Genomic DNA, 18,392 nt, shown 5'->3' with positions numbered 1-18,392 from the left:
TTTGGGAGAGGCCCATCAATGGCTACTAGCCATGTCCAGAATCACTGGGACTTGGAATATTTGCTGCTATGGATGAACTGCAAAGGGTTGAGACCTCCATGCCCTGCTTGTGAACTCTTCGCAGGACATCTGGTTGGCCACTGCTGGAGACAAATACTGAACTAGAGGAACCTTTGATTTGACACAGTACGGCTCTCCCTCCCTCCCTCTCCCTTCTGCTTCACAGGGATTACATGAGGGAATGAGAGGAAAGGCGATGCTTGCTTCCAGCAGACACCCATTTGGTGAACAAGACCCACATGTCAGTAAGAACCAGGCATTTATTACAAGACAAAGCACTTTTATTTACTGAACTGTAAACACCAAGATATTAAGCCAAGGCCACAGCTTCAGGGGCTAATCCAGCCTCCAACTTATGAACATAATATTTACTGGCTGCATGCAAGAGCCTACATGCGGAGTAATACAGAGAAGCGAAAAACAAGCAAACATTTAACACTCCGGAGAGTACAGATCCCAATACTATATATTTGGCCCCGGAAATCCCTCTTCCTTGAAATGCAGTTGATTCAAAAGGGAGTCAATTCTTTTTAACAGCAAAATAGCTTGCACCCTCCCCCTCATTGCCTGCCCCATCTCCCCCCACAGGGCCATCTAATGCCAGCAGCCACGTGGGAGCAGGCAGGCAAGCAAAGGAGACCTTGGTCCGGCTCCAACTGGGGGTGTCATCACTCCAGTTAACAGAGTGAACTTCCTCCCCAATTGTTTTAATCACATTTAAACTGTCCCTGCTTTTTTTAAAAAATTGTAAGCCACCTTGGTGTTTTGTTTTGTTTTGTTTTGTCCAGAAAGGCAGGTACAAATTTATTAAATAAAGACATCAGCTACCATGTGGGAAGGATCCCAAAGGCTTGTATGTTATTCAATACTGTTCCACTGTGATTTTATCAATGTACTTCAATGTTACGTGTAAGCTGCCTAGGAAGAATTTGTATCCTTAAAAATTGAATATTCAAATAAATAAATAAATAGGTAAATAAATAGTATCCTCAAGAAAAGAGCTCCAACAATGGCACAGTCCTGAGGTAATCAATAATTAGATGGCCAGAAGTCTATCCAGTATGCCCTTCATAAGTGCATTACTTAAGTCTACCCTGAAGCCTGATTAAGGTAGCAAAAGGACACCTTGGAAACAATCACTATACATAGTTAAAAACATTCCTTCCCTTCCACGCTAGAATGCCGCCAAAGTTCCTTTAGCATTTGTTTACTCTCCCCTCTAGAGGAAAACTAGCTTTTTCCACAGTGCATTAGAGTCAACTGAACAGCACTAACGTGCACTGGCATACATTTGTGCAATTGTTTCATGTTACTCTACGATATCACAGAGAGCTAGGACACATGCTTTATGAGACATCATATTTTGTTTTAAAACTTTGTGCAGCCATCTGGGAAGAGGTACCCGACACATCCCATGCCCTACTGATTAAGAAGATCATCCATCTGCATGAAACAGGATGATAAAAAACTGCTTCAGGGAAAACACTTCCCCCCACCCGACCACAACGTGTTCTGAGCACTGCTCACTGCTCAGAGAGACATTGTTCCAAGGCAGCCATGCCATACAGGCTGGCCATTTCCAAACCCCGGTGCTGTTGGATCATCTCCAAACACGGCTGGCTAGCTCGGGCCAGCTCCACCAGGATGCCTTGGAAAGCACGGACAACTTCCAAGTCTACGGACGACGGCGCCACGCGGCCCAGCAAGGCCAGCAGCTCCTGAAGCCAGCCGGAGCGCAGGACGTCCTGCGGCAGCCACAGGAAGAGGGGCACGCAGCTAGCGAAAGCCTGCATGCCCAGAAACCACAACTCACGGATGGCTGGCCAGGCCGCCTTATAGGTTGGAGAAACGCTCATGGTCACCTTCTCCCCGTCGAGGTCAGTCTGGGCCACATGGGCTTCTGCCAGGAAGCGGATGGCAGCATCAAAGAAGCCCTCAGATTCTGGAGTCCCCTGCAGACCTGAGTGAAAAAGAAAGGAGGAGAAAGGGAGGGAAAAAGAGAGACAGAGAGAGGTAATGTGGACATTCACCAACAACATATGCTTCCTTGCAAGGTCTGGGAAGGTACAGGAAGCAGTGATGGTCACTGACTTGGATGGCTTCAGAAGAGGATTAGGCAAATTCATGGAGGAGAGTGCTATCAATGGATACCAGCCAGGATGGCTATACTCTGCCTCTACAGCTGGAGGCAGAAATGGTTCTGAATACCAGCTGATGGAAGCTGCAGGAAGGGAGAGGGCTCTTCTGCTTGCTGGTTTCCCACAGGTGCCTGGTCGGCCTCTGTGTGGCTTGGATGCTGGACTACTGGCCAGACCCATCAGTCTCTTCTTAGGGTCTTATGGCATTGCCTTCCTACTACTTCCTCAGGCTGAAACCCCTCTAGGAATATTTTAACTTGAGCCAGGCCAGTACAAAGAAGAGACCTGAGTTTCCCCCCATGACCCCTTCCTTGGTGCCAGTGTGGTGTAGTGGTTAAGAGCGGTAGTCACGTAATCTGGGAAACCGGGTTCGTGTCTCCGCTCCTCCACATGCAGCTGCTGGGTGACCTTGGACCAGTCACACTTCTCTGAAGTCTCTCAGCCCCACTCACCCCACAGAGTGTTTGTTGTGGGGGAAGAAGGGAAAGGAGAATGTCAGCCGCTTTGAGACTCCTGAAGGGGAGTGAAAGGCGGGATATCAAATCCAAACTCTACTTCTTCTTCTTCTTGGTCAGTTTTCAAAACTGTTTCCTGAATAGGCCCAGAAGTGTTACGCCACCCCCTCCCTTTTCAGGTGACACTAATCAGAACTGATTGCAGGAGTACATTCAGTGTCACAACAGGGTTCACCATTGTAAGATGCAGTGCCAGCCTTTTGCCTGGGAGGCCTGGGGCCAGACTCAGCCATGACTCTCACTGGCTGACCTCAGGACTAGCCAGTGGCGCCGGGTATAGGAGGAGGGGGCTTCAGCTCCCCCAATATTGAGGGGGCTATCACCCCCTGACACTGCTGCGCACTCTCTGCACACCTCAGCCTCTGCCTAGCGGGGGGGGGGATGAGCAAGCGCAGAGATAGCCCTCCGCACGTCCTGCCCCCACCCAGTACCCGCCGGGCGGCATCACCCCTGGGACAAGCTGCTCTTTTCCAGCTTAATTTACCTCACAGTGCTGCTGCAAGGACAGAATGGGCTAGCACCTCCATGTGCATTACGCCTAGTTTTTCGGAGGAGGGAAAGACACAAGCTTAATATTTAAAATAAGTACATTTTAATTAGCCCAACTGGGATGGCTGTGTGGGCTTTGGGCCACTTGCTGTGCTGAGTGATCAGCAGCTTATTCTGAGGGAAGTGCCTCTGTGAGGCTTCTCTTGCTTGCACCCTCTCATCCCAGCTCTTTTCCTTCTCATTTGACTCCCCATATAATTAGAGCGCACTGTTTGTCAATTCCCAACTCGGGAGGGTAGTGGAGGAGGAAAGAGAGAGTCTCATGTTGGGCAACTCAAGAAAGAAATCGATACTATACGGAGTTGCCATGGAGATGGATGGTAATGAACCACTTGTCTGCCCACACAGGCCTAGCTTTCACTGAGCTAATAAGCCTGTGCCTGGGCTATACCACTTCAGGCTACTGCGGGGGTGCTCACATGCTGTTCTATGCAAAAACAAAAAACCCAAAATAATCCCAACACAGTGAAAAACTAGTGCATCAGGGAGGAGGTTTGGCTAGAACCCTTCTCTTATGATGTGCTGGTTTTCTACATGAAAGGGTTTTGGCCTTTTGTTTTGTAAGGACAGCATTCAGGTCATGTGGGCACACACCTGCACTCTGAAGAGGTACAGCCTAGCAACAGATTTGCCGCTGAAGAAAAACTAGGGCATGGTTACATTTTGTTGACTTCCTACTCAGTTTTGGCAGTGGAAGCTGACAGCGCTATTTCTTGCCTGGGTAAGCAAACAGCCTCTTGGACATCATGAGTCCCAGTGTTGCCACATTGGCTGTCAGGCCGAGATGTTCTCTCTGTGGCAGCAGAGAAGGAAGGGACTTCAGCAATGTGTCCATCAAGGTCGCAAAGCAATCTTCTCGGCTGCAGGTGAGAGAGAGAGAAAGCAAAACACAAGATGCTTTCTGAGTTAATCATATCTGCAGTCCACCCTTCACCCATAGTACTCAAGGTTATGTGCATAAACTTCTCTATTTTTGTTCCCACACCAGCTTGAGGGGTTTGGCTAGGACCCTTTGAGCTTCATAACTTAGTGGGGATTTAAACCCTGGGTGAAGAATTAAACCATGATTTCCTCAGTCATGTGTGAATTCATTTGTTACATTTTTAGGTGTACATCTCTTACTAAAGAAATTCATTGAGCGAGCACTTGATGAATATTTAAAGTATTATATTTCATGCTCTTCATTTTGTATTACAAAAATTATTATACATATTAAAATTATAACATATTTTAAAAAATATGTGAATAAGAAGTCTGCATTTCGAAACAGAGGTTTGCCTCTGTAACATGTTAAGGTGTTGTTAACTCATTTGCATTCCTCCTCTACCCATTACCTGATTAAATCTGGAGCAGTCACAACCAAATTAAGGAAAATTTCACAACACGTCTGAAGGCTGGTTTCCACAGTAGTTGATGTAGTCAGGGTATCTGTATTTGAAACAAATATCTCCCACCGGTACAAGAAATATTGGCACAGGAGTACCGGCGCCCCCTCTGAAATGAGGATTCCACGGGGTCGATCCTCTGCAGTCAAGTGGCTTAAGCCAGGTAAGAGGAATCTGAAAAGGGACATGGAAGTGTTGGAACTAAGTTAAAGGCAGAGGGTTTATTTCCATTTATTTAACGCATTTATATACCCAAGCTCTTAAGACAAAAAAGTCCCTCAAGCAGCTTACAAAAACCACTAACTAGATAGTCCATGGCCTCAAGCTTCTGACAGCAAAGTTTAACAAGAAGTTGTTACGACCATGGTGAAATTAAAATGCATTTCAACCTGGAATATGGATTTTCTATAGTAAAAAACCCAAGCCAGTTACAAAAGATTTGCTACTGAAGAGCTGCCACCTTAGGTCAGCTCAACAGCAAGCCCAATGCCATACCCTAGCACTGGCTACTGCTGAATATATTCAAAAAAAGGCCCAACAATTTTTGCACAAAGTAATGAGACCCTGCTGCACCTTCTGCCAATCTGACCAATAACGGAGCCTCTCCCATTATATTTGCAAAACATGACTAGGGGTGGGAAATTAAATATCAAAGTAAGATCTGAAATGTTCAGACTGCTTATTATAATGGGGTCTAGGCATTTTGTCTTGTTTATTCCATAAAGTTTATTTCTTGAAAGCATTTGTACCCAATCTTTCCTAAGTCTTTCTTTTCTTTTCCAGGTAGCCCACAATGATTAACACATAATAACATAATAACAGACAGCAGGAGGACAGGTTTATAAAGTTAGCCTTAGATACCTCTGGCTCCTTTCTTACACTAGTCAAAGTCCTGAATTTTTTTTTTAAGGAGGAAATTATGTAAGTCCTAACAGAATGAAGGGAGAGGTAGTTGCATAGAACTGGGACAACTACCAGAGGCACCGCTCCATACCCCTGCCTCACCACCTAAGCAGATGGCAGGTAGGTGTACTGTAGCTTGTGACACTGCAGCAGCTAGGCAGTATTACACTACACATTATATCCTTATTGTAAAATGCAGGAGAGCGGACCGGCTCCAAACAATTCAAACATTCTTAGAAGAGTACAGCCATACAAGGGAGCTCAGGAACCTGGTTAAAGGTTGTAGGTCACCCAGGATGGAGGCCAATTTTGGAGGAGGGGACTGGATATGCAGTGACTGTTGGGAATCACACATACTCCAGCAAGACCTGTTTTAACAGTCTGGGAACATGACAAGGCTGCACATGGTTGGGTCTTCTCTCCCCTCCGTTGATGCTAATTGGTAGGGACTCCGTGCCCAATCCTTAACAGAGCCAGGACAACATCCTACCTTTGGTTCTCAAGTGACACAGCTGATCGCAGCTGAAGGGCTGGTTTCAACTCAAGAAGCTTATTGGTGGTCTGGCCTTCCCACAGATTTTATTACTGGTCCCACTAGAGTGGAAGTTGGTGATCATTGGGACTGATAGGATAGAAGGGAGGATAATCAACAGCAGGCGAGGCCAGAGCCAACTAATTCCAGGTTTGCCCCCTGCTGAAGTATATATGGTGTGACAGCACTGAGGCTAAGAAGGAGGAAGCCGACAACCAGTGCTGTTAAGTAAGAAGGCAGGCAGGCAGGACTGGCTATGGGGCAGGCTGAAGTTGGTGGGGCAGTGCCCCATTTGCCTTAATGAACCAGCCTTTGTTGCTTAAAAGATGGGAACAAAGGAACTTGATGGAACTTTGCATATTTAAAATCAAGGTGGATTTGCATCCTGGAAGCTGTTCCTACATGGCTCCTGATCCTACATATCCAACAAAACCAACCTCAGAGCTGAGAGACTGGTGAAAAGAGGAAGAAAGAAAAGAAAAGAAAAGAAAAGAAAAGAAAAGAAAAGAAAAGAAAAGAAAAGAAAAGAAAAGAAAGCAGAGAGAGTGAACTCAAAGTAAACTGAATCACAGGAGTCAATATTGATGGGTTGGTTTTTCCAGACCCAAGCTTGTAATGCCATTCCACATCAGGAAGGTTGCAAAGAGTTCTCCAGGGAACACAGATGACTCACTTGGGAACCTTTGTGCTATAGTCAGGCGCCCACGAACAAATGCTGCTCCCACATGGTCTCGGGATTAGAAACCATCAGTAAGAGCTGTTGCATAAGCCTTTCTAGTGTTCATCATGCCATTGCTGATGGGTGGCCAGAAGCTGCCTTAGATAGACAAGAAGGCTTGGCAAGTAAGCAGCTTACCCTCAACAGCATCCTGGTCCAGGGTAGAGGGGAAGGGGGCAGCACTACTGAAGGAGTCCTGCTAACTGCTAAGTTTTATACACGCTAATTGCAACAACAATAAATCTACTGCTATCAAATACTTGGGCTTCCAATTAGCATCACTTCTGTCTTGCCTGGAATTCAGCCTCAGTTTCCCTGCCTGTATCCAACTGATCACAGCCACTGCTGTTGCTCTTGGTTGCCTAGCTAAAATATGCAGCACTGGGAGTCATCAACACTCTCCCCCACAGTTTCATGTCAATGTTTAAAAAAGAGCCCTGGTGGCAATATAAGACCCCTGTAAAAACTCTACACCTCTTATCTCCGGAGGAGAGTAAGCTGCCACCCCAAGATGGAATCTAGTCCAAGTCATCTCCACACTGATAACTAAGATGACAAAAGAAAAGCTTCATATTATGCTTTAGTTGAGATTCTTGCATTGCAGGCAGTTGGACCACATGACTCTTAGGGTCCCTTCCAAGTCTACAATTCTATTCTGTGAAGAACGTTTCCAAAAATGTAGCAGTGCAGAATTTTATCAGTGTATCAGCGAGGCAGAGGTTTGCCTAAGGCCCCTCAAGGACTTTAATGTCCAAGCTGAAACTCCAGCCAGAATGTTCCTGATCCTCAGCTCATCATTAGAAGTGTTTAAGCAGAATAAACCTAAAGTAGTTCTGATTCCCAAACTGGAATCTAGAAGGCATAAAGCAGCAAATCAACATATTTCAACACTCAACGCTGTAATTTACCTTATAGCATCTCCTTGCCAAACAGGAGGCTGGATGCTGCTTTGCCCAGCCTGCTCTGCCTCCTGCTGCAAACTACTTCTGACTCTCTTCTCCTCCTCAAACCGCATCTTGGCATAGTAGATGAGGAAAGGCAGAAGGTCACAGATCTCTTGCTTGAGGGAAGATGTCTCTTCAGCCAGCCAGGCCCCAAGGATTCGAACAGAGGCAAAGATGAAAGGGTCGTCCAGCTTCTTTCGCCCTACCTGTGGGACAGAGAAAGCAGTCACAAACATGTTGTAAATCAGTGAGGCTGGGATGAGTGACATTGTGAGCCAGACAAAGGAAAGTGAGCATGTACCATCTGTTAAATCCAAACTGATAAGCCACAGAGCCTGCAGGACCACAAGCACTTCAGCTACTTGGCCAAAACAGCAATCTGGAGAAGCAGTAGATTCTTTCCACCTTTTCTACCATCCTTGATGGATTTCAAAGGCCTTGATTGGCTCCCAAGTTCAGTCTTCCCTACATAAACAAAAGTTAAGGCAGCCCCCGTTTCAGAGCTCTTTGCCCTGCTGTGTTATTCAGAACTTCCACATTTTCATTTAGTCCAGGGACGCCATTTCTATCTCCCCCTTTCCTCCTCTGCTCCTTGTCCTGTACTATGGTTCATTTCCCTCAATACTAGTTTGGGCTTCCTACCCACAAGAATTGCCTCACTTGGACACCAGATGACTCCTACCAACCTGGCACAGTTGACAGCCTCGGACCCCCATAAAGGTAAGACTGTTAACTGCTTCCTGAACTCCTGAGGCAGGCAGCCTTATAAGATTGGAAGATTTTGGGAGTCTTACTATACCTGTCTCAAGTAGTGTATGACAGCCCCGAAGGCTTCCTCCAGGATCCCCACCAGCTGCACTTTCTGCGTCTCCAGCAGCAAAGAACCTTTCTCTTTTGTGCACTCCACAATTGCCGTCTCCATCAGAACGTAGCAAGCAGCCATCAGCTCCTGCTTCTTGTCCACCTCTGCCAGATCCAGCTCCTCCAGAGTCAGGCGGACTTCGACACATGCCAGGTTGGACAGCAAGGCAAAGAACTTGCTGCCAGTACCCCCTCCTTGGATCCACTCTGAGCCACAGGCTTGTGACAGGCAGGCTGCCAGCTTCAAGGCAGGGTCCCGCTGGGAAGTGCTCAGCTTGCTGGTCAGGATGCTAGCCAGGCCTCGGTAGAGGGGCAGGAGGCATTCGGTGTTGGGCGAGAGAAGGGGAGGGATGAAGCGGGGCAGCACTTCACACAGCTGGAATTTGGTCATGTCTTCAGCCTTCTGGAATTCTAGACTAAGTACATTCAGCACCCCCATGAGGTCAACAGTGGCTCTCTGCCAGCACTTTGCTTCAGCTGCGATCAGAAGCCCCACAAGCAGCTTAAAGGCCTGATCAAAGCCATAGCCATGCTTCACATAAGCCCTGCACAGTGCTGGGACAGTGCCCCTGTTCACCAACTCTCTGGGACCCTTTGGAGTGGCCATGATAGCCCTGAGGCACTGATAAGCATCATCAATCATGGCATTGCAAGAAGCATCTCCTGGCTTGCAAGTTGAAATCACATCATTGAAAACCGGGATTTTGTTAAGGACCTGGGGATGCCGAGCCAAATCTGGATCGGTGCAGAAGCAGGCCAACAGGGTGAGGCCCAGGGCTTGGAATGTGTGCTGTGTGCAGCCCTCAGGGGCATCCTTAGACGTCAGAAGCCTGTTTGGGAATGTGAAACCAACCGCGTCAAAGATCCTCCGGCGGGTTTTGGAATTGATTTCTCCAGCTTTTGCTGCTTTGGTCACCTGAAGGATAAAATCAGGAGGCATCAGAAGCGTGCAGTTTTGTGACATGGCTTGACTGAGCTAGCCATTTCCCTTCCTCAGCTGAAATTGCTTACTAGGCCTCCCCCTCCCTAAGTTCCTCTTGCATGCCACAGACATGGAAGGCTTTGCTCTTTCCTTGTTACAAGGATCTGTGTCCATCTTTACAGGACAAGAGTGGATGCTATTATCTAACCCAAGTCCTTATCTTAAGCAATTATTAGTAATTATGACTCCCACTTTACAGGTAGAAAACTACTGATCACCCAGCCAGCCAGCCAGCCAGCCAGCTACCATGAATAGCTGGATTCAAAAAGCTTATCTTCATTCCCAAATTTGCTTCCAAAGCAGTCTATTCCTGCCAGTGCAAGGCCATATTCTTACCAGAAGCAGAGCAGCAAACTGTTCGCTATCGTTGCTTGCATCTCTAAGCACATTGAGGCATCTCTCCAGTGTAGGATTCTTGCTGCTCTCACCATCATCAGGGACAATTCCCGAATTTGAAGCCATGATATCAGCTCTGTACGTAAAGACCACCATTGTTTTCATACAACAGGATAGACAAAAGATCACCTATCACAGTGACACTGGATAGACCAAGTTCCCCTACAGCAGTGGCTGCTGGCAAAGACACATTGCTCATGCCTAGAACTAATTGGCTAACAACAGGGAAGAACCCAAAACTACTGAGCTTTCAGGATTCCCAAGTTTTAAGGCAGCTAACGGTAGCACAGTGTAGTAGTTAAGAAAGACTGAGCTATGAAGCTTGATGCTTACTGGGATACTGCAGTAAGATCAGTAAAAGTGATGGGCAAGCTTCCTGAAAAAGCATCTTGCCTTGATGCTTTTGCAGCAATAGGCAGCTGTGGTAACGTGCACATTCTTAGCAGGCAATAATATCTAATAGGCCTAACTAGCACTCCAAATGAAGTCACTTTAGATCTGGGGTTGCCAGCATGCATGCAATGGAACCCTTGAGGCCATCGCTTTCACATCGCATTCACAAAAAATCCAAGACCCCACCCTCTCGCACTGCAACCTTTGTCCCAAGAGAGAGTATGGGCAATTACCTTTTCCTCTTAGAAAGGTAGAGTTGAATGAAGAATCGAGACAAAGTAATCCTCTTTCACCTCTATATGATTCTTAAGGTTCAGAACAGCACCTGGCCAGGTGAACAGAAAGCAGAGTGATGAAAATGGGGGGGGGGCCAGAGTCAAGGGAAGAAGGGGGAGTGCTGCAAGAGTCAGGTAGGGTGGGGATATAGAGCAGGCACCTGTTTTTGTGGTGCTTGCAAGCACCAGATCTGTGGTTTCTACTGTGCCAATGCAAACTTTAACTTGATGGTGGTTGGGGGGACTCTGAGCAAAGCAATGCAAATTCAAGATACGTTGCAGTTTTGCTTGATTTGACTTTACCCACACCCTATGTAAAAACAAATAACCTGTGTGCACACTTGCTCTCTTTTATGTAGGGACCTCCAGGGGAGGGGAGAAAGAATGCAACTAGAAGAGGTGGTATCCATTCAAAATTGCAAATGTGTCGGTGGGCTCAAAAAGGTAGGCAATGTCAGCTTTAGACCATGCCCAAAATAGCGACGAGGAACCTATGGTCTGTCACATGTTGCTGGGACTCCAACGCTCACCATCTTCAAGTGCCAGTAAAGGCAAACAGGGAGGACATCCATCTTTGGGTTAGGACAGTCAGCTTTCCATAGTTATCTACTCTTGCCAAGTGCCAGGGTAGATTCTCTCAGAGGTTTTTTTTTAAATGGCAATTGCTCTGAAATATTCATCTTTTCTCTCATGCGCGTGTAGGTTTAAGAAGGCAGTTTAAAAACCCTAAAGTACTCAAAAAGCAAGGCTGTGGTATTTGGAAAGAGACACCAGAAACTCTAACTGTAAACAGATGAGTAACTGATTGACCTAAGAGGTGAATTTAAATGCCTAGAAATTCAGAATTCAGTTTAATGATACATTTTCTTGGGAAATCTGTAGAGAAGTTTCAGCTTCTACAACTTTGGACACCATATTAAACTGTTGTATAGAAAGGGGTGTTCTAATAGACCCTGCTTTAAAGTGGTTTCAAAACAAGGTAATGACTCAGATTTTTTTATTGGGCTGATTTTGTATAGGGCTGAAGTATCTATTGTCGACTGAAGAGTGGCTCCCTGCAAGGATTAATGAAAGGCAATTTCTGTGTTGCTAGGAAATGTGTGCACTTTAATTTTTAACCTCTATAAAAAATGTTATGCTCTTTATTTGTTAGTACTGCTATGGAAGGGGTGCTGGTTATATCATTGCTAATAATTGATTGCATTGGAAATGTTTATCCAAGCTGGTTCTGACTGATATAGTTCAGCTCACTGATGTAAACTGATACATGTGTTTGATCATTTATTTTATAATTAGTTTAGAATGTTATAATATGCATATCATTAAAAGTGATCTATTTATTTGGATTGGCATATTCTGTTTTGAAATGAGTTAGCATTTAGACTGTTATAGTAATGATGCATTGTTCTGTGTTTTTTTGCTGTCACATTGGGAGCTGCTTTGGGCAACATACACAATGGAATAATAAATAAAGTACGGGGCTGGGATGTTTCCCAAATGTTGAAGCTGGAATCTTTACAGAACAGTTTCTTGAAGAAATTGTTGGCTCTGCCCTACTACTCCTAATTCATTCAGAAACACAGCTTTCTTCAATCTCATCCAGTAACCATAATGCTATAATTTATTGTTATAATTATGGACAATTCTTCAGATAGATTTAGCAGGCTTTTAGTGTCGGCAGCTTCAGCTCTCTGGAACCGATGACCAGCTGAAATCACACAGATGAAGTCATACAGATGCCTAGCACGGGGCTGTGTGGGTGCCTTCTGAAGACATTTTTGTTTAGGAAGGCTTTCCCCAAGGTGTAACCCAGTCATTTATGAAAGATAAATTTTATACCTGGTAAAAGGTTTCTGCTGTTTTTAAGTTTATGTTTCTGTGTTTCGTTCTGTTTTTACGCTTTATGTCATGACACAGTCTATAAATTTGTTTACTAAAATCTGTCTAAATTGATACTGAATTGCAAGGACTGGGTTTCCAGATATCAGAAGATACTCAGATCTTAATATGTTTCTACATACACTTTAGTCACCTCAACAGAGATGTCAATCTCATCTGATAAAATTAATGCTCTAAGGTAAAGAATGACCATGGTAGAGTAAAAAAATGACCATGGTAGAGTTGCCAGTTTAGTTAAGTCTTACGTCTGCTAAACTCAGGCAAAGCTTTTCTGGCTCAGTGTAGATACTTTCATGCAATCACTACTTTTAATTCTGTTCTTTATGCCTGGAATCCTGTTTTAAGGATTCTAGATACTATTTTATTGGGATTACACACAAACAAAACCATCCTAGAAAACATACATTGTCTATTGCCAGATATCATCATCATTAATTACCTGCTTTCACTAGAAAGTCCAAGGCAGGGTTCCACTAATGTAAAGTGCAACATTAAAAGAGTTTATAACAATTTACTATCATAACTAGAGCAGGCCCTAGAAATATAGGGATGTGGTCAACTAAGTCCTGCTCAAAGTAGATCCAGTGAAATTAAATTAGCCATTTCTATTAACTTCAATAGGTCTGTTCTGAGTAGTAAAAGACTGAATACGACACATTTTGTTGTTGTAGTTTTTGGACAACAACAACAACAACAACAATTTATTCTAGAAAATATTTGGAGAATATTCTCAATTAATGAGGTTTGCACATTTAAAGCAGCTGTGTAGACACAGAATTTACAGTTTTTGGAGAATATTCTCGAGAATATTCTCCGGAGAATATTCTCATCTCACATCACTATGGACAAGGATAACTTACATTTGTTAATTTCGATGGGTCTACTCTGAGTAGGACGCTGCCAACTAGAATGTCAAAGGCCAGGGTAAAGAGCTATATCGTCAGCATTCCAAGATTTATATTGTGTCTTTTTTATGTTTGGATCTTTGCAGCAGTGAGTGCAAATAGTGCTTTCAGAGATAGCTATAAATTGTCATGGTAATGCCACGATTTGATGATAGTTTTATTATTTTACTGCATTTTCATCCCTTGTTTTTACTGTTTGTTTTTCTTGCTTTTTAAATAATTGATTCTGGCTCTCATTAAATATTTTTAGTACCTGCATTGGCAAACATGATTTACTGTTCACTCTTCAGCCTGTCTAAATTTCTGCAAAGGCCTTTGGTGATAAGCAATAAAAGTTTAATTTGGCTGACTCTCATCAGCCCTGGTCAGTCATAAAGAATGATGGAAATTTTACTCCAGCAACATCTGCAGAGCCAAAGGTACCACATCTCTACCCTGACACACACACACACACAAACACATGCATAAAGATTCTGCAGTAGATTATATGGCAAACAAGTCAATTTTTGTAAACTCCTATGAGTTTATTTGGTTGGTCCCCCCCTCAAGTGGTTTATTTATTTTTGTTTAATAAAATTCATATATGTGGCAATAAGGCACTATATAAACCACAAAGTTACATAAAATAGACAAAGATTAGGTATTTAGACCATGAATGTTTCAAAACTACACACCACCAAAACCCCACTCAAATTTAAAAAAATTTCACGTAGGGGCAGTTTTTTGCTTGCAATCCAGATTTTCTGGTTATTTTTGAAGACTTGGCTGTACCTCGGTGAAGAAAAGAGAACAAAAAGTCTTGTGACACTTTAACATACCAACAGATTGTTTAAGTGGTAATAGTGACATCTGCTCATCAGTAACAATGTAGCACAAGACTTGGCGGTCACATTATGTCTGCCCCCAGTCCTGCTCCCTAAAAGACAGAAATGCATGCATGCGTCTTCTTGTGTGAAAAATAAATGAATTTTTCATTAGCTGCCCTGCAGACATTAACTGCAGTGGGCTACGAATGATAAAATTTACAATATTATTTTTCCCATCCCACAGATGGGGTGTGTATACATATCCTGTAAGCCAAAATACTCATTCAGGGCTGGAAGTGGGGGGTGTAAGAAGGAAAACCAATGACAAATCTGTAACATTGTCCACTGTTAGTATACCCAAATTGCAGATTAGGATGGGTGGGGAGGCAGGAAAATGGCTTACAACGATCCATTACTGTGATCTATGATTAGACCAATATACCAAGGATTCTGAGGCAGGGACCCCTGTCCTAATAACACCGCACTCCTACTATGCTAACATCTGTGGAGATTCATTACATTTATATCCCTTCTTTTCTCCAGGGTGACATGGTTTTTCCCACCCTCCCATTTCATCCTCACAACAATCTTGTAATTAACATATTTCTATTCGCCTTTGCAGAACAAGTCCTCAGAAAGCCTAAAAATTAAAAAAATGTTTTTTAAAAAACAACTTGTCAAACACAGGCAGCAATAAGATCTATAAAAAGCTTGGAAAAATAAGGGGACTACTTAAAAGCCACAATAGATTGGGGAAGGGGGGGAGGCAATTTCACAAATACAGTGCCACCACTGAAAAGGCATTCTCCCTGATACAGACATCAGGCTACTGGCCTGTTTGACCATAGTGATTGACCAGAATGCAGGACAGCTCTTAGCATCTGAGCAGGTTCATACAGGAGTACTTGGTCTGTCAAATGCAATCCTTATCTGGATTTATGCCCCGGAGAAATCAACAGGGCATACTTCTAGGAAGGTGTACATACATACAACTATGTGCAAGTTGAACCTTGAACCATATAAGTAACCATCTGTCTGCATTATCTGCAATTGGTTTGTGAATTACCATTGCCAATTATGTAATTATCAGCATATCTGTACTTTCTGCATTTCATTTCTCTCCGATCACACTGTGCACAATTCCTTCCTTAAACCATGTGGATATATACCTGAATTTCAGATATGCATCTAATAAAGTAGTCTTGCATCTAATAAAGTAGACTGCAGTCCACAAACACTTACGCCATAAGTGTTAGTCTTTGCCACAAGGTGTCACAAGACTCTGCTATTTTTACTGCAACAGACTAACATGGCTAACTGTCTGGAAACGGGTAACCAACGCAACCGGTGAAAAATTGGCGAGATAAGATAAAACTACCTAGCCCCTACAAGCATTCTGCTTCAGCTGAACTTTCTGGACAAAAAGCCCTCAGGAATTAACATGAAATAGCCTAGTCTCAGAGGAGCTAGCTAAAAAGCTTTCACTAGGCCAGTCGCTGAGTGGGGATTTGCACCTGGGTCCAAAAATATTTCACCACTTACTCTGGGTGCAGGTCCAAAAATATTTCACCACTTACCCTTCCAAGGTTGCTCACAACATATTAAAGCAATAAAATGTTTGCAAGCATAAAACATTTTCTGCAAACGCATCTAAAAAAATACTAAGAGCAGCCGCTGCAGAAGCAGCACCACCAGAATAAAACAGATGGATGCTGCATTCCTAACCTCGCTTACCTTAGCGACAGCCGCACAGAATTCAGTGGGACTTACCGCCAAGCAAATCCCGCTAGGATCGCAGCTCTAGGCTCGTGCAAAAGCTGACCGGAAGTCTTCCCCAGGACACCAAACGGGAGGTGCGAAATGCCACTAAAGGAAGACCCTGCGCGCGTGGCGCATGCTAGAACGCGCAGGCTCTGCCAGAGGTGCATTTGCTCCCTCCTTAATAGCGCACCCACAGACACCCACCCAAACCCTCAGCCCCCGCATACGTGACGCACTTCGCTTTTGCTCTCGTCAGAGAGCACCCCCCTCATCTCCACCCCCCTCATCTCCGCAAACACCGACACTCACCTTTTCCTCCAAGCAGGATCCGTCACTGGCGCAAGAAAAACACTATATTACATCCCCTTCCCTTCTTACCTCCGTCTCACCTCCTCTCAGCCCCCGCACTCACTAGCCTCACCAGCCCACGCACGCGCTCCTTAACCAATCAACCTCCCCCTTACTACCCCTTTCGCCAATAGCGCTTCGAGTTCATAAGACGTGCCCTAAGAAGCCACCGCCTCAATGTCAGATATGGGCATTTTCCACCTCCTCCACAAACCCCCTCTCTTTAAAAAAAAACAAACCGTGGTGGTTGGGGGGCCGAAACACATTGTCCCTCGCGAAAACCTCGCAATCGTAGCAACGGCGCGCGGTCTTTTTCCGTTTCCGGCCAACCCAGTCCTGATTGGCTGGCCGGCCTGGCCTGCAAGGCGTACCTTTTTGTATTTCCGGATGAGAGAGAGAGAGAGAGAGAGAGAGAGAGATGGGGGCGGGGCTAGGCAGAGTCGAGTGAGGTGCTGCTGCTGCTGCTCTAGGAATGTCGCGCTGACGTGTAAGCGTCTGTAGGCGCGTGCTGAATAGCCTCCGACACTGAGGTGTGTTGTGGTGTGTGGTTTTTTTGGGCGGGGGGGGGGGCTGCTGCTGGTGAGGGAGCCTGAGGCCTACGTGGTTACCATGGTGAACGCGAGGCCTGCCGCCCAGACCTCCTCCCTGAGGGGGGATGCTGACAGGGTGACGCCCCCTCCCCTTACCTGAGCCTGTCAAGACTACGACGCCCCCGCTCCGCTGCCCCTCACAACCTCCCCTCCATTCCCAGTCGCGCGGCCTGCGGACCCTTCGCCACCCTCAGCGGGCAACTGAAGAGGACTCTCTCTCCGCGTCCGCCATGCACCTCTGGTAAGTGCCGCTCTTAACTGGGTTTCCTGAAAGTAGGGCGGGTGGGGAACGGCGGAGACCGAGGTGGGGCCTCCCGCCTTGTCCGTCCTTTCCTGTGACAGGCATGGTCAGCGCGGAGGGAAGGGGTCCTGGCTATACTGTCCCGAGTGCGCTGCAGTGGGGGGTGGAAGCGACGCGAGGGAGATCCTGTAACTAGATGACGCTGGGGGCTTTGGGAGCAGCTGGGCTCCACTCAAGAGTGGCGGTTTCCGTCCTGAACAGCGAAATCAAACTTTTGTTGGGGCTGTAGGAAGTGCAGCTTCGGTTTAAATCCTTTAAGCAGAGAGAGAGAGAGAGAGAGAGAGAGGACCTGCAACCTTACCAATGCAAAGCAGGTACTCTTGAATTAAAGCCTCTTCCTGCAAATAGAAATAAAAGTGGCAGGGGGAGGGATTTGTGGCCTGAAGCTGGACAAAATAGTGCCAATAAGTGGACGAAACAATGCTCAGAAGTTGGGAAACCGCAGCTTATTTTTGTAGCAAGCCTTTGTAGGTGTGCCAGTGAGTGTGGCAATCTAGTTTTAAGGACCCTCTCCTAGCCCAAACCCTCAGTTAACCCCAGGATGAGCAGCTTGAAGTGAAAAGGACTTGATGCTAGGCTTGGGCAAAGATTTGGTTTGTTGGTCCTCTCCGTACAAAAGTATCAAATTGTCTTCCTGCAAGTTGTTTGCATTAGATATTATCTTCCTGCTGAGTTCTCTGGCAGGGTGTGTGTTTTAAATAAATTCTGTAATCTTTTGTTCTTGTATTTTAAAAACTTCCATGATTCTCCAGAGGAGGAGGAAATCAACCTGATTTATTTGTGAGCCTGCTCGTGCCCCATAAAATTTTGGGGAGTAGAGATTAGTAACCCTATGGGTATCAGTGGGATGCATTTTATTTATGTATGTCTTGAGGATGCATACTCTTCATGCTAGTTTGGAAGCTTTTGTGTATATAAATGCTAAGGAATCCTCCAGTGCTAATTTTGTACCAGTTAATTCTACTTTGAATCTCTTTTCTCTTAGCCCAGTAGTTCCTATACTGTTTACTGGGATTGGTGTGAACCTAAAGTAGCCACCCAGAAAGGAGATTGTCCATTATATCTCTGCATTTTACTGGTGCTTTGATTTTGCCTCCTTCCAATCAGCTTCAGTTGGAGACAGGTATTTCT

General features: G+C 45.2%; 2 protein-coding genes across 6 annotated transcripts in view; one reads left to right on the top strand and one right to left on the bottom strand.

Annotated features, from left to right (window-relative positions):
- Positions 1-319: 319 nt before the first annotated feature.
- NCDN (neurochondrin) lies at positions 320-16,731 on the bottom strand. 5 transcript variants are annotated; one of them, XM_082231598.1, is made up of 8 exons: positions 16,610-16,731; positions 10,610-10,701; positions 9,924-10,059; positions 8,544-9,521; positions 7,709-7,950; positions 4,597-4,821; positions 3,980-4,122; positions 320-2,020 (listed from the first exon to the last, which is right to left on the bottom strand). In XM_082231598.1, exons 3-8 carry the CDS (start codon positions 10,047-10,049, stop codon positions 1,584-1,586), a joined length of 2,151 nt encoding a protein of 716 aa, XP_082087724.1. In that variant the 5' UTR covers positions 10,050-10,059; positions 10,610-10,701; positions 16,610-16,731; the 3' UTR covers positions 320-1,583. The 5 variants fall into 5 exon arrangements, with proteins under 5 accessions (XP_082087724.1, XP_082087723.1, XP_082087727.1 ...); XM_082231597.1 differs by lacking the exon at positions 16,610-16,731 and adding an exon at positions 16,332-16,603; XM_082231601.1 differs by lacking the exon at positions 16,610-16,731 and adding an exon at positions 16,401-16,603.
- A 17-nt stretch (positions 16,732-16,748) lies between these two features.
- The window catches only part of KIAA0319L (KIAA0319 like), a 63,800-nt gene continuing 62,156 nt past the window's right edge, over positions 16,749-18,392 (top strand). Inside the window, exon 1 of the mRNA XM_082231521.1 lies at positions 16,749-17,201. The gene's annotated coding sequence lies outside the window, so the exon portion shown is untranslated. The remainder of the gene's footprint in view (positions 17,202-18,392) is intronic.

Source organism: Podarcis vaucheri (assembly GCF_965113315.1).
Source record: "Podarcis vaucheri genome assembly, chromosome: 7".
NCBI classification, from domain to species: Eukaryota; Metazoa; Chordata; class Lepidosauria; order Squamata; family Lacertidae; genus Podarcis; species Podarcis vaucheri.
This window is presented reverse-complemented; position numbering and strand designations above follow the sequence as displayed.